Source organism: Peromyscus californicus, unplaced genomic scaffold (genome assembly GCF_007827085.1).
Source record: "Peromyscus californicus insignis strain IS unplaced genomic scaffold, ASM782708v3 Scaffold_23__1_contigs__length_62951481, whole genome shotgun sequence".
Taxonomy (NCBI): domain Eukaryota; kingdom Metazoa; phylum Chordata; class Mammalia; order Rodentia; family Cricetidae; genus Peromyscus; species Peromyscus californicus.
In genome coordinates this window covers 60,024,876-60,040,191 of record NW_026294534.1, presented here as the reverse complement: position 1 = coordinate 60,040,191, position 15,316 = coordinate 60,024,876, and the positions used below count along the sequence as shown (strand labels likewise).

The following is a 15,316-nucleotide window of genomic DNA, read 5'->3' as shown; positions in this document are numbered from 1 at the left end:
TCTTGACCTACTGAGTCATCTTGTTGACTTCTTAGGATGTTCACCTTCCAAATGTAGGAAAGGCCTAAGCCCTGGTGTGTGGTGGCACATGCTTGTCATGCTAGTGCTCCCAGGAGGTAAGAGGATCAGGAGTTTGAGGTCATTCACATGAATGGATGGATGGATGGATGGATGGATGGATGGATGGATGGATGGATGAGCCAGTTTGCTCATGCCTTGTCAGCATTTGATAAGGTGAGTCCTTTTACTTTAGCTGTTCAGGGAGTATGTGGTGATTTCTCATGACTGATGGTGTTGCTCACCTCTGTGTCTACTCTTTGTATCTTCCATGATGAAAAGTCTGAATGGGCTTATCATTTGCCAGCTGGCCACCCACCTCATTTATTTGCCTGATTATTGCATTAAAGGGTTCCTGTTACTGTTGTTTTTGTTGGTTTCTGTGGGGTGTGCATGCAATTCAGCATGTGTATGAGTGTATTTAAGTCAGAGAACAATCAGTAGGAGTCGGGGATTGACAGCAGGTTGTCAGACTGGGTGGACAGGGAGTCTCCAAACTCCATGTGAGTTTCAGAATGATCGTGCCACTTTCCTTAAAAGATCTACTTGAATTGACATTGATCTTGAGTTTTGGAGAGTGGAGTGTTGTGATGCAGAACCTTGGTGTCTGCACTGCTTACCTCTGCTTTATTTTCTCAGCTGTGTCTGCAAGTTTTCAGTGTTGAGGTTTTACATGTAGTGAAATTCATTTGTAGATATTTATCTTGATAATTTTTTTTTTGTACTCACTCTTATCTTGATAATTCTTAAAGAATTAAAGTTAACATGTGTTTGTTTATTTTGTGTCACAGGACAACTTGGTGGAGTCAGTTCTCTCCTGTGGGAATGGGGATTAAACTCGGGTTGTCCAGCTTGGTGACACACACCCTTACCTGCCAAGTCATCTCTTAGGCCCTTCATATTTCCTTGTTGTTGTCAGTAGGGATTGGCTTGGAGTCTTTAACTTGCGATCCTGTGGTGGAAACATCTGCCTGTAGCTCTGCTCAGATGCCCTAAGAGCTTCCCAAGGACTAACATGCACTCAGGGTATGATGGTCACCCCCTCCTTCCTGTTTGGAAGGCCTCTTCTGTCTTTTTCTTACCTAATTGCACTGGCAAGAACCTCCTGTCTGGAGCTGAGTCGAAGTGACCACCATTTCTTGGAGCTGTTCTCAGGGAGGAGACAAGTATATGTGATCTTGCTGTAGTGAGGCAGGTTCTCTCTGTTCTCCAGGGCCAGCTGCCTTGCTGGTCTATGCTGTCTGTCTGTTGTGGTTTGGGCTTTCCCTTTGGCTTTACTCTACCCACTTACCCTGTTTTTCAGATGATAGCCACCTGCCCCATCTCCTCTTACCTCTCCTGCTTTCCTTCCTTGCTTGTTCACACAAGTGTCCTGACCTTCCTGGTGAGACACTGACAGCATGGAGGCAGGTATGTGTCAACTACACAGGGCCAGCAGGTGAGGTTGGTCATGAGCCAGGCTGGCTGGCATCCTACCCTGGTGTGCAGAGAGACACATGTCCTGTTGGGTGCAGCCCCTGCTGCTGGGTCCCTGAGCACTGCCTGCCTGTTCCGAAGTAATGCAGCTTATTTCCAGGAGGTGACAGGGAGCTGCCAAGAGAGCTCCTTGTATGATGCCTTCAAAGTGCTTTTGTGTCACTTCCTGCTCTGACCCCACCAGTTGTGGGTGGACAGTTCCATGTGAACTGTGTAGTGCACTCAGTGCCTCTGTCTCAGGGAGACAGGGTTATGGTGACATTGTTCAGACCTTGGTCCATTGGGGTGAAGGCTGCAGCCCTCCATCTTCATAAGATATGTGGCCTTCTAGACTGCAGGATTCACACAGAATAGCTTATGTTCAGGGTGTTCTTTTTTTTTTGTTGTTGTTTTGATTTATTTTTATTTTTTGAGACAGGGATTCTCTGTAGCATTGGGTAACCTGCAACTTGCTGTGTAGACCAGGCTGGCCTCAGAGTCATAGAGACCCACCTGCCTCTGCCTCCCTTGGGATTTATTTATGTTTATGAATGTTTTACTCAGATGTATGTCTGTGTAGCATGTGTGTGCCAGTTGTTGTCTGAGGTTAGAAGAGGGTGTTGGAGCCTCTTGAATGGTTATGGATGGTTGTGAGCCACCATGTGGGTGCTGGAAAATAGAACCTTGGTCTTCTGCAAGAACAGATGCTCTTAACTGCTGAGCCATCTCTCCAGCTTGGTATTGTATTTTTGTTTGTTTTCTAGCACTCCTCACCTGCATGTTTTAGAGATGGGGGTCTCTCTCTGTAGTCTGGGCTAGACTTAACTCACTGTACTTCTCCTGAGTGTTGGGATAACAGGCATGTTAACACCACAGTGAGCTAACAAGCTATGTGTTGGTGTTTGTGCATGTGCAGGAATGAATATGTGCACATGCATGTGGAGATCAGAGAAGAACCACCTATTATTGTTGTTGTTATTATTATTGTTCTCATTTTTGAGGCAGTATGTCTCATTAGCCTGGAGCTGGCCCCAGGGGACCTGTCTTTACCCCACCTTTATCGCTGGAATTGCAAGCACACACCTTCACACAAAAGTCGGGAATTATCTCTCTGGCTCCCAAGTAGGCTATTTGAAACAACTTTTTAAAGTACAAAATCCTTCAAAAAACTACACGCTGTAAAACTTATTTACAAAAATAATATTTATGTGGATGTGTATGATGTGTGAGCTGCCCTGGAGGCCATACCTGGTTCCTGTGGGTGCAGCAGCCCAAGTAGTGCACAGCATATTGTCTGTTGTTTTCCAGGCTCGTGGGAGAGGAGCTGGGCTCAGGTGGGTGCCTGGTCCTGCTGTGAGCTGGTGCAGGATGCCAGGTGGCTCCCACCATCTGCTCCTGATCAGCCCAGGTGTATGTACAACCTCACTGCCTGTGCTCAGCTGGCTCGGGAGCCTGCTTCCTAACAGTTCCTGGAAAGCTGGCTCGATCTTGTTTGAGATCTGCCTTCTGTACAAGGTGTGGACCAAGTACTGTGTTCCCTCCCCTGGTGTTGGGCCATTTCCAGTCTCCTGCTGGAGCTGGTGTTCTTAGCAGCTCTTCCTAGCAGAGAGAGGCCAGGTGGAGGAGCCCCACCCAGCCTTCTGTCCTCAGACACTCAGTCACCAGGACCCTTCTGTGAGGATTGATGGTAGAAATAGAAAGCTGTGCCTTGCTTGCAAGCTTTCCAGTTACACGGGTGGAGTAGTGGCAACTCACAGATGACACTTGGGGTAGCTCTCAGTGCACTCATGAAGGGCCTGTGGACTGGACCCATGGTCTAGAGAATCTACTTGGCTTCTGGTTCCTGACCAAAAGCCACAGGGGAGGGACAGTTTGTAGAGGCTGTGTGAAGACAGATTGCCTCCCCTGCCTTTCTCTTTGCTCTCAGGTAGCTTCTGCTGCTGTTCTAAGCTCTGGACTTCTCCTTCTGGGGTGCTTTATGGCATACAGTGGGTGGTCTGCATGCTGCTTGCACCCAGGCTGGGTTCTTCATCTCCTTGGCCAAGTTGTGGCATGTGGTGGCGTGCTCTGCCTGTCAGGGGCTTGTTTCAGGGCAGGCAGGACCACTTAGATGGTGACAGGCTACTTAGGTGCTGGCTATCCCTTGGGATGCAGGTGGGTCCTGTTGATAGGGAAAGGCTTTTATAACTGCTGGCAGTGCTTGTGGGGCTGTGCCCCACTGTCCTTTTCCTAAGAAGCTTCGAGTGGGACACCTGGCCCCTATGAGTTTGAGGCACCCACTGGGTCCTAATGGAGAAAGCTGCCTTAACCAGGCATCCCAGGAGATCACATAATTCACAAGGCTGATGGTACTGGGGACGTGCACCCCAACAGGCTCCCTGGCTCATACAGGTATACGCCAAGGAAAAGCAAGAGACTGTTTCTTCCAGAGTGTGTCCTGCAGCACCCATTCGTTCACAGATATCCTTAACAGTTCAGCTGAGGGAGGGATAGAGTGCCGGCCTCAGCAGGGAGTGCACAGCACACTGAAGGCTCACAGACTGCCTGCTTCTGGGTGCCATCTGTGGCTTGTTTTGGTTTGGAAGGCGCAGCTTGCTTGCTGATCAACACTTCCAGAGTCTTTTGAGTTCAGTAGGCTTTATAAATTTTTGTCTAGACCATTCTTAATTAAAAGAAAAAGGAAAAAAAGCCACCATAAAACCACAAAGACATTGTGTGTTGGTTTTTTTCAAAGGATGTTGGTGTTAAAGCTCCACCTGAGGCTGCTGGGCAGGTCCTGAGGACTGCTGCTGCACAGATGTGGCTGCAGGGGCTGCTGGCAGGAAGTGCCTGGGAGTGCTGGCCAGATGGTGAGACACTAGGCCACCAGCAGGTTCTCAGGCCATCGCTTTGGGATCCCATCAGGCATGTCCTGGGCTGGGATCTGCCTGGTCCTGATTCTTCACTAGCTCTTGAGAAAAGGCAAATGACACAGCTCTTGAGACCAGCTGGAGGGGCTTCACTCGGCTTCAAGGGGCTCTTAACTATGTACTTCTCTGCTGTTGCAGGTTGGGGTGAGTACATCTCAGGGTGCTAGCACACTAGCTGGATGAACCCCACCCTACTCAGGAAAGCAAATTGTGCATTGTGGGCAGAACCTGTGCCAGGCCAGTGGGAAGCCAGAGTTTTCTGCCTTCTGTGGTCCCTGTGGACCTCTCTGATCTCCACAGACTCTGTTTCCCCACTGTACAATAGCTGCGCAATCCTTGGGTCCCATTGGTGCCAATGTCTCAGGAGTACAATGGTAACTGCCAGCATCGGGGATTTTGGTTAGCTGGGGAGAAGAGGGAGTGGTGAGCTGACCTGTGGGGACACTGGAACTCTAAAGTCTTGGTGTCTCAGTTCCCTGTTTCAACTTGTGGCTGGAAACTCCCAATGGGTCGTCAGGTCCCAGGGGTTTACCAGCACAACCCTGGAGTAGGATTCTGATGGTGCTGTTCTACTCACAGAGCCAAGATTCACCATGAGGCTGGATTTCTCCTGCTGGGCTTCATTTTAACGAGGACTCCAAGCTTTTTCTGGGGATGGAGTTTGCAAAGATAGTCTGGTCTTCCACTTTGTACGGCTCAGCCAAGGATGGTGGAGAACAGCTGGCAGGAGGCAGGGCCGGGCAGGCAGCACTCTCCACACAGGACAAGGTGGCTTGGCTTACACACCCCTCCATGAGACCCCCCACCTTGGTGTCCTCCACCTGACCTCATGATAGTAGTAGTTGCAATCGCTTTTGTTGTTGAGGTGGTTTTTGTTTTTTGTTTTGTTTTTGGTTTTTTTTTTGGCTCTTTTTTGGGAGGCCCGCCACCCAGCTCCCAAATAAATTCACTCACGGAGGCTTGTTACTACTTATGAATGCCCAGCCTTAGCTTGGCTTAGTTTCTAGCCAGCTTTCCTTAATTTATCCTGTCTACCTTTTGCCTCTGGGCTTTTCCTATTCTCTTCTGTATCTTACTCTTACTCCATGGCTTGCTGTGTGTGTAGCTGCGTGGCTGGCCCCTGGAGTCCTCCTCCTTCTCTGGCTGCTAGATTTTAGATCCCCAATTTTCTCCTTCTATATACTCTCTGCCTGCCAGCCCCACCTATCCTTTCTCCTTCCTTGCTATTGGCCAGTTCTTTATTAGACCATCAGGTTTTTACACAGGCACAGTAACACAGCTTCACAGAGTTAAACAAATGCAACATAAACAAAAGTAACACACCTTAAAATAATATTCTACTACACCCTTTGCCTTCGGGTCAGAAACGAGGGCTCATTCACCCCTCAGCTTGCCAGTTCCTTGCTGGGCTTGTAGCCCCAAGAACCTGGCCAAGGCTGTGCAGATACCCTTCCTACACTTGCCAGGCCTCTCCCTGCACACATAAGTTCTTGAGTTAATGCCACCCCCCTTGGATCCTGTTAGAGCGATGCGGGAGACCTGGCTCTAATTGAGCCCTGGTAAGCTGTCAGAGTGCCATAACTCCCGGGGGTACTGTACTTTTTGGCTCAGGTCTTTCAGGAGCTCAGGAGCCTTCAGGGTTCAATGAAGTGCTCTTGGAGTCTCCACAGATGGATAGCCTTGTAGCCTGAGTTCACATAGCCTGGAGGCATTGGCAGGTAAGACTCACTGTACCTCCACCTTCCAGTTTCTTAGAGCCAGAGAGACTCTAGCATAAAAGTAGAGGGAGCAGTTACTGCTTCTGATGGGTGCCACTTGCCATTTTTGGCGCTTGGCAGTGCTGGGCTAGCTGTTTTCTGCCTGGCCTGATTCTCTTCTTCAGACTCACAGTGAGGTGAGCTCCAGGTGTCATGGGTTTGCCTAGCAGAAGCTGTGAGTCAGCACAGGCTGTGGTTTCATGGGGAATGAAGGTGAGGGTCTTTCTGTGTCCTTGACACTCTAAGGAGTGTCGGTCCCTGCCTGATACTACAGTTTATGTCCCTGAGATGTTAGCTTCCTGTTACCATGACAAAATGCCTAGCACAGTCAATTGAACAGGAGGAAAATGTTTTGGTGGTGGTGGTGGTGTTTTCCTTGCCATACATTGAAGTGGGAGCATGTGCTAGGGCATGATCATCTCATGGCAGCCAAGAAGGGGGACAAAGAACCTAATGTCTCATTAGGGCATGCACCCAGTGTCCCGGGCTCTTCCTTAAGGCTCCATTCATGAATATTCATGTTTCATCTGGGCCTGTGGTGATTGCTTGCCCCACCTTTGTATGGCCACCACAGGGATGCCACCTGCTTCCTTGGTGCCCTGCTGGCCACTGCAAATGTGCCTCCCCATGGGCATTTGAGTCACTGTGACAGGCAGGTGGTACCACACTGGGTGCCCAGAAATGCAGATGAAGGAATGGACAGGGCCTGTCAGTGATGGGGAAGGGAGGGGGAGGCAGGCTTGGCCACACTGTTTGCTAAGGAAATATAGATTGATGAACTGGCCTGGTGCCTGAAGTCTCCTGATGGTGGAGCCATTTGGAAGGGAGCTTAGGAGTATTTGGGCACTGGGCATGCGTCCTAAAGGGAGACGGCGGTGGCAGTGGATTAGTCCTGAAAGCCTTGTCCTAGTAGTGGGCACCCGAACCTACCTGCCGGCTCACATCACTTCTTCAGCTCTTCCTGCCTTGCTCTCTACCTCGGCAGGTTAGCCTGCTCTGTCCACCGCTATGGTGCCTAGTCCACTTGTGCTGACTCCAGAGTGTGGGCCTTGTAGGTGTGACAGGTGGTTCCTTGGGTGAGTGGCCTGCAGTTGAAGGGGTCACGGAGGACATGGCATTTTCTGCAGGGCCCCTTAACCTCGATCCACACAACCCCCAGTAGGCACTTTGGCTGGTCTGTGCACAGCTCTGCATTTCTTGGTGCTTTCTGATGTGCCAGCCCAACACCTGGTTCCCCTAGGTGTTCCGTCCCTTCCTCCTTTCTGGGAGCAGGATGATATCTGTCCAAGGACAAGGACGCTCTGTGCTGCCAGGCTACTAGGGCTTGGGTAGATTCCTCTCTGCAAGGACTGCTGATCAGGAGTATGTGGGGACCTAGGGCTCTAAATATACCAGGGTGAGGTCACTGGGTGGAGATGAAGCCATAGAGCAAGCTCAGGAGCTCAGTGGTACTGAGATCCCAGGCCAGGGCACACTGACTTTGTCTTCTCTTGGGAATGACCTCCTCATAGCACACTCTTTGCATGGAATCCCACCTATCTCATGACAGGTGAGTATAGGAGCCATGTCTCTAGGCAGGCCACCCACCCCTGGAGCAAGAGAGGCAGTGTTGTAACAGCTATCTGGATTGTTTACGGACCTAGCCCCAGACAAAATATCGTAAGTGGAAGCCTTTGTTCCCCAAGGAGGGGACTGACTTGTCCATAGAGCAATACCTTGTAAAAGGCTGTGGGACAGTGTAAGGGCCGCTGTCTACTCTGTGGTCCTACAGCTTCTCTCCCAGGAATTAGATAGAGCCCTGAGGAAGGGAGGCATTGTGGCTACCTTCAGCTGTAAATAGACAAACTAGAAAGGCTGGGGGTGCCTGGGGCCTACAGACAGTCTACCTTCTGGTCTGGGAACCAACGTGGGCCCCTTGGTACCTCACCTGGCAGACATGACTAAGGTGTGGACTGGAGACAGGAACAATTCTGGGTTACCCATGTGAGTCAGAGAACTGATGTGATCAGGATTCCGGGGTTGGCATTGAAGATGGAGGGAGGGCTGGGAGCCGGGGGACATGGTGTCCCTGAAGCTAGGAACAGCATTTAGGTGACAGCAAGTAAGAAAATAGGGATCTGGACCTATATGAGTAGGGAATGGATTCTCTCCAAGAGTCTTCAGCAAGGAGGCAGTTCGATGGCCCTAGGTGGGTGGGCAAGGTAATCAAAACATGCTGGGACTTAGCCAGAAGTCAGGGCAGCAGCAGGAGACTGACACCACTGACCTGCAGGTTGATCTTCTGGTCACTGGGTTGCTTGTGGTGTGCCATGTGGAGCAGCCTCCTGGGGCTAGCTGACACCCCTCCCCCAAGTGCTTGGCACCCAAGAACAGTCTACAGGGGTATGAACTGCAGTCCCATTTGTGATGACAAGAAAAGAAGGGCCTAAGTGACCCTCAGCACTGATACGAGGCCATGTAGAGAGTGCATGCCAATGTGTGACATTCAGTGACTGGCCTGGCCTAATGAGTATGTGTGTGCCTAGTTCTGCCTAGAGATGTGCTTTTTTCCTTGTGACCCAGTGTTGCAGGTGATATTGTATGCTGTCAGTGTGTAGCACAGGAAGGATGGAGGGGGCTTGGGACTGTGGCCAGCCAGCTTGGGTACCAAGAACCTGCAGTGCCATGGCACTACCACCCTGTGGGGGTTCCTCAAGTGTGAGGTGGATTACCCACCAAGTAGGTATGTATGTGTCCTGATAAGTGTTTAAACAGAGAAACTCTTCATTTTGATAGGTTCAGTTTGTCAGTGGTTTTCTTTGATAGTTGGTGCTCTGGACCCTTCAGGAGCAACCATCACCCCACAGTTGCAGATCCTCCTGCACACTTTTTAGAGCTTGGTTTTAGCTTGCCATTTAGGTCTGGAATTCACTGAAGTAATTTTTCATGTGCATGTGTGTGGAGCACATGTGCATGCACGCATAAAGAGGCCCAGGTTGATGCTGGGATCATCACTCATTCCTCCACCTGCTCACTGAGACTGGGTCTCTGAATCGAACCTGGAGCTCACCAACACAACTAGTCTTACTAGCCAGTTTGCTCTAGGGACCCCATCTTTCCCTTCCAAAGCTGGAATTACAGGTGGGCTGCCCTGCCACCTGGCAGGTACATGGGTTCTGGTCCTTATGCTTCACAGCAAGTCCTACCCACTCACTGGCCATTTCCTTAGCCCTTCTGAGGGAGCTCCATGTGTGTGCTTTGTTGCGTTTGCTAGTGTCCGCTCTCTCAAATGTAGTCCTCCTGGGTACACCGAGGCTGTGTGTCCTCTCTTGCTCTGGAGGCTCCTCCCCTCTTCAGCTCCTCTCACCCATGCTGTGCTGCTGTGTGTGCCAGTGTGGCTGTGCTGCTAGAATGTCCGGTCACATCAGTCACAGCTTTTCGGTCCTACTGTCTCTGGAATGACAGTCCTGGCACCTGCCCTGTGAACCTGTTGTGATTAAACAAGTCAATGATGTATAGAAGGGCTGGCTCAGAGCGGAGTCCCCAACATGAGCCTGTGGATTGTTAGCCTCCTTGTCACCGTGAAGCTCAGAGCTAGTGCTGACCCTGCCTGTTCTGCACAGAGCCTCTCAGTGTCTCTGGCCTTCTTTCACGTTCTTTGGACTGCATTGCTGCTCAGGTGTTGTGCTCCAGAGGCCTTCCTTCTGGCCATGTGACATACATCTTAGAGTTTGTGACATCCTACTTTGTTCAGAGAAGGTCATCAGGTTGATTGGTTTATTGTGCTCATCTTGCTTTCCTCTGAGGCTTTGTATGTTATATGTGGTAATTTCTCCAGTCCCTACCCAGGAGCCTCACAGCAAAGCTGTCTTGTCAGACCAGGGGCAGATCCCTTTTCATAACACTCAGATGGCAATGGATGAGTGAGTGTGTGCATATGGGAGTTGGTGATGGGGGTTTTGGTGGTGCTCAGTGCTGGCACCTTGCAAAGCCCTGGGCTGCTGGGCTTTCAGTGGGAGAGGGCAGACACCTGAACTGACGAAACCTGGTTCTTGTTCTTCAGATCCGGAACATGGTGACAGTATTGGAAGTGATCTCCAGCCTGGAGAGATACCCCATCACCAAAGAGGCACTGGAGGTAAGAGCCCTGCCCCAGCCTTGGGCAGAATAGGAGGTGAGGGTAGACCCCAGCCAGCTTCTTCCTGTGGCTTAGACTCATAGAGTTCTTCAGGGGACCCAGTGGGCAGTGTGTCCAGGACATTGGTCTTCCCATGGGACTCTCCAAGAATGAAGGCTTCTAATCTCACAGCTAGGCTCCTTCCCATACCCTGCACACCTCAGCATTTGGGGACATGGCCTGAGCTATGCTTTAGGTAACTGGTTTAGGGACCAGGTCTTAGGCTGTGAAATGTGCTCACCCAGACACCCTGGCAGAGCAGCCGTGTGGCCTCAATAGTACAGACTCTGCAGGTCCCAGGAACCAGTGGACCTACTTTTGAGGAAGCCCATGGGACCCAAATGTAAGGATTCATGCTGCTACATAGTACTGGACATTCCCAAGCTTTATCCAAGAAGCTGGCAATTTGGGGGCGGGTAGGGAAGGGGTAAGCTCCCTTGTCCTACATGCTATGTCCCTCTTCTATAAGCATGTCACTTTCTTGGTCGTAGGAGACACGACTGGGGAAGCTCATCAATGACGTCCGCAAGAAAACCAAGAACGAGGAGCTGGCCAAACGAGCCAAGAGGCTTCTGCGGAGCTGGCAGAAGCTCATCGAGCCTGTGCACCAGAATGAGGTGGCACTACGGGCACTGGCAGGAGCTGCAGGCTCTGCCAATGGAGGCGCACACAACTGCCGGCCAGAGGTGGGAGTGGCCGGTGCCCCCAAGAGCATCCATGACCTGAAGAATCGCAATGACATCCAGAGGCTCCCTGGGCAGCGGCTAGACAGGCTGGGGAGCCGTAAGCGCAGGGGGGACCAGCGTGACCTGGGCCACCCGGGGCCACCCCACAAAGTTTCCAAAGCCAGTCCTGACCCTCTAGTCCCCAATGCATCCCCTCTCCCCACCAACGGGATCAGTGGGAGCCCAGAGAGCTTACCCAGCCCCCTGGATGGCAGTGGGCACATGGGCCCTGACAGCAGCCGCCTGGAGCCCAGCGAGAATGAGAAGCACAGCAGCAAGATCCCCGTGAACGCCGTGCGGCCGCGTCCCAGCTCCCCTGGCCTAAGCAAGCCCCCCATGCCCTGCCTGCAGACCAAAGCTGCGCAGCTGCAGCACCTGGACAGGGTGGATGAGCCACCAGGCCCTCCCCATCCCAGGGGTGCCTCTCGTTGCTCCTTCAGCTCCCGGAACTCACGGCACGAAGGCTCCTTTGCCCGGCAGCGGAGCTCGTACACACCTAAGGCCCCCGTGTCCAGCCCCTCCCTACGCCCCCAACCACTGGACACCACGCAGGTGCCGTCCCCACTCCCACTGGCTCAACCATCCACGCCCCCTGTGCGGCGGATGGAGCTGCTGTCCAGTGCTGAGAGCCCTGTGCACTGGCCAGAGCAGCCCGAGGGCCACCCGCGGTTAACAGGGCCAGCCTGCAGGGTTGGGTTGTCGCCAGATTCCTCCAAGGCGGACAGTGATGCTGCCTCTTCGGGCGGCTCGGACAGCAAAAAGAAAAAGAGGTACAGACCTCGAGACTACACGGTGAACTTAGACGGGCAGGTGGCTGAGGCAGGCGTCAAACCTGTGCGGTTAAAAGAGCGGAAGCTCACCTTTGACCCCATGACAAGACAGATCAAACCTCTGACCCAGAAAGAGCCAGTGCGGGCCGACAGCCCCGTATCCACAGAGCAGCCACCTAGGACAGAGCTGGACCAGCAAGAGGCTAAGGCCAGCCTCCAGAGTCCTTTTGAGCAGACGAACTGGAAGGAGCTGTCACGCAACGAGATCATCCAGTCCTACTTGAGCCGCCAGAGCAGCTTGCTGTCGTCGTCGGGCGCGCAGACCCCAGGCGCGCACCACTTTATGGCTGAGTACCTGAAGCAGGAGGAGAGCAGTCGGCGAGGGGCCCGGCAGCCCCATGTGCTGCTGCCGCTACCCACGCCCACTGACCTCCCAGGGCTCACTCGTGAGGTCACACAGGACGATCTGGACAGAATCCAGGGCCAGCAGTGGCCAGGGGTGAACGGGTGTGAGGACACACAGGGTAATTGGTATGACTGGACGCAGTGCATATCGCTCGACCCGCATGGCGACGATGGGCGCTTGAACATTCTGCCTTATGTCTGCTTGGACTGAGCATCTGGCCTGGCCATCAAGTGCATTCCCACCTTGCAGGGGCTAGGCTAGCCAGCCGGGAGGGCGGGCATGAGGCTCGCTTTCCACCCTCCTTTTGTGAAATGCTGCTACCAGTTTACTAACGATTGCAAAGGAAGGGCCGCTCGGAAGGCAGACGGCAGAGGGAGTCCAGAACTATAGCAAGCCAGCTATAAAGCGTTAGTCCCCCACCCCAGAAGCGGTGCGGAACCCCTCTAGCACCGAAGGCGGGGACCTCAGTGGCAGGCAGGCAGGCACAGGAACCCTGTGGGAGAGGTTACCGTAACAGCAACAGACGCACATCTCATCTTTGCATCTCCTGCTCTTTGGCTCTGGTGTCTTGGAGGTACAGGCCGCTGTCCGGTCTCTGCCAAGCCAGTGTTTTCTTTTCCCTCGTGTTGTGCGCTAGAAGCTTCTCTGCTGTGGTGAGCCCTGGGCGGGTGAGCCAGCTTCACCCACACTGCACAGGTGCCCACCCATTTGTATATGGTTTCAGTTCAACCCCAGTTCTTAAAGAAATGCTGCAGAAACTTCAGTTTTCTCGTTTATTTCATCTTTTTCCACCTGACCACTAGCCAAATGACTTCCTTTCTTCCTCTTTTCCTCTTCACATCTCTAGAAAATATCATCTTTCTAGAGCCCCCAACTTCACAAAGTTCCCGAGGGTGCTACTGGAGTGAGTTGCCCTGCTGGGCGAGGGGAGAGCCGTCTGTTCGCTGGAAACACTCATAACCATTCCTTTAGATTCGTTTGCCTTATGGTTGTCATAAACGCGATTTGCAAAAACAAGGAGCCTTAGTGAATGTACAGTACCTAGACTTCTGTGTCAGCGCAGAAGGGAGCAACTTTGCTATTTGGTCCAGTAAGTGGACACCTTGTGATATAAATGTGGAAATAAAAAAAAAAAAAACATTTGCACAAACCAGTTTTGGAACCATTTCTCATTTACATTTGTATTTGGTCTTTCCTGGTTTCCTCCATGGGGAAGTCCCTGGAGCCCACAGCCACACTCAGCCTTGGTGGCATCCCCTTAGCCTGCTTCTGTGGCAGCAGACAAGGTCTCTCTACCTGCCTTTCATTCATTTGAGGCCAACCTCATCACCCACCCAGAGAAGCCACCTCTTGCAGGCAGTGTAGCTGGTGATACCTTCCTTGCCCACCAGTACTTTGTGACATGGCATGGCCCCAGATGTGCAGAATTGTTATCTGGCCCTAACCCTGGGCTAGCAGCTGTAGGCAAGCCCAAGGCTGCCTCCATACCTGACAGGTACCTGCTAATTGCTAAGGTTTCTCCTCCTTTACAAAGTGATGATCTAGTTTTCTCCCCTCCCCAAAATCAATAAGCCAAGATTGGGTTTCCAGTTTGGTTTTTTCACTCTTGAGATAGGTCACCTTATCCATATCTGCTTAATTTCATAGATGAGCAGTTGCCCATAAGACAGCAGGTACACGGGGTCAAGTCCTAGAACATTTCCTTCTGGTTTTCAGGACCACAGCCAACCCAGAATCACAATTTGAAAGCCAGTAGGGATTTCTGGGATTTGGTGCAGGATGGTCCCACTCCCATTAAAGGGCCATTTGAGGAGGTGGGGCCCTGAGCCAGTATTCACTCAGTGTTCACTGAGTACATGTTCCTGTTCTGAGATGAAAAGGCTTCTACAAAGTTGCCAGGACCAAATCCAGTGAGATAAAAGCAACCAAAACATGTCAGTGTGGCTATCAGACACTGCTCTGTCCAAAGAACTAGTGGCTACCTTCCTAATTCCACTTGTACTCAGTTGGTGACTAAGGACTGTGACCCAGCTGGAGGTCATTAGGGTACACCTATCACCAGCTGCTTTTCTCAGACCCAGGCTTTGGGACAGGCCACTTATCATTCGGATCCCAACGCTCAGGGACTGCCACACCTGTGTTGAATATCCAGCAAGCCGAGGGGGTGGGGGTACACATGGTCTACCTTCGAGAACAGGGATGAACTACAAAGATACCCCCAGCCTTCAGGGATAGAGTTAGGCTGCCATTTTCTAAACTGCTAATAAAGACATTGTGAAGGAGCATGTTGAGATCAGCGAGATGGCTCAGGGATATAGGCTTGCTGCGAGGCCAGAGGACATGAGTTTGGTCCCCTGAACCCACATGGTGGGCAGGAGACAACTGACTCAAGTCCTCCTATGACTTCCATATGTGTACCCCATGTCCCGCCTCCATAAATGAATACATTTTTCTAGAAGGACCAAAACAACTCTTTTCCCACAACACTTGAAAGCACACGATCTTTGGAATCGAGTTTTGTAGCTAGGATCACGGTGCTAAGTCTTGTCCGGCCTCAGGGCTCTCGCCAGCAGCCTTCAGCCACCAGGGCTCTGCAGAAGGCGCTCCGCCCAGGGTTATGAGGGGAAGGTGACACCTACCGCACAGCTTCCGAGGACCCGGCGTCGTCCAAAGGGTTTCTTTTCCCCTAAAAGATATTTTGTTAATCCTGTCCGCGCCCCAGGCACCCTGCTTCCACAGCCACAAGTGGGCGGGTCCGCGTCTCCCCGCACCGCTCACGGGGCCCCGACAGCCACGGGAGAGCGTGGAAAGCCGCTTCGCGCACGCGCGGGCCCACGGCACGCCTTCCGGGCTCGGACCCGCCTCTCTCGGGAAAGCTTTCAAGTGGGGTGGGGCCCTCGCTGGAGACGTGGTTGCGGGCGCGTCGGCGGGCGCGCGGTGATGACGCGGGGGAGACGGCCAATGGCGAGCGGCGATGACGCGCAGAGCAGGCAGCCAATGGTGGCCGGCGCGCCCGCCCGGGCTGTCCCGCCCCCGGCCCGCGTCGGGCGGTCGTCCGGCGGGAAGGGGTGGCCGCTCAGG

General features: G+C 52.4%; 1 protein-coding gene and 1 long non-coding RNA gene across 3 annotated transcripts in view; one reads left to right on the top strand and one right to left on the bottom strand.

Annotated features, from left to right (window-relative positions):
- Window positions 1-13,390, top strand: part of Med26 (mediator complex subunit 26) — a 44,865-nt gene extending 31,475 nt beyond the window's left edge. For both annotated transcript variants that reach the window (XM_052752482.1, XM_052752483.1), the window contains exons 2-3: window positions 10,221-10,295; window positions 10,826-13,390. In XM_052752482.1, the coding sequence (XP_052608442.1) occupies window positions 10,221-10,295; window positions 10,826-12,445 (1,695 nt within the window). In that variant the 3' untranslated portion in view covers window positions 12,446-13,390. The remainder of the gene's footprint in view (window positions 1-10,220; window positions 10,296-10,825) is intronic.
- LOC128119212 (uncharacterized) lies at window positions 12,995-15,155 on the bottom strand. Its single transcript, XR_008221493.1, has 2 exons — window positions 14,875-15,155; window positions 12,995-13,337 (listed from the first exon to the last, which is right to left on the bottom strand). It is a non-coding gene; the product is annotated as an uncharacterized LOC128119212 (long non-coding RNA).
- Between the last annotated feature and the right edge of the window lie 161 nt (window positions 15,156-15,316).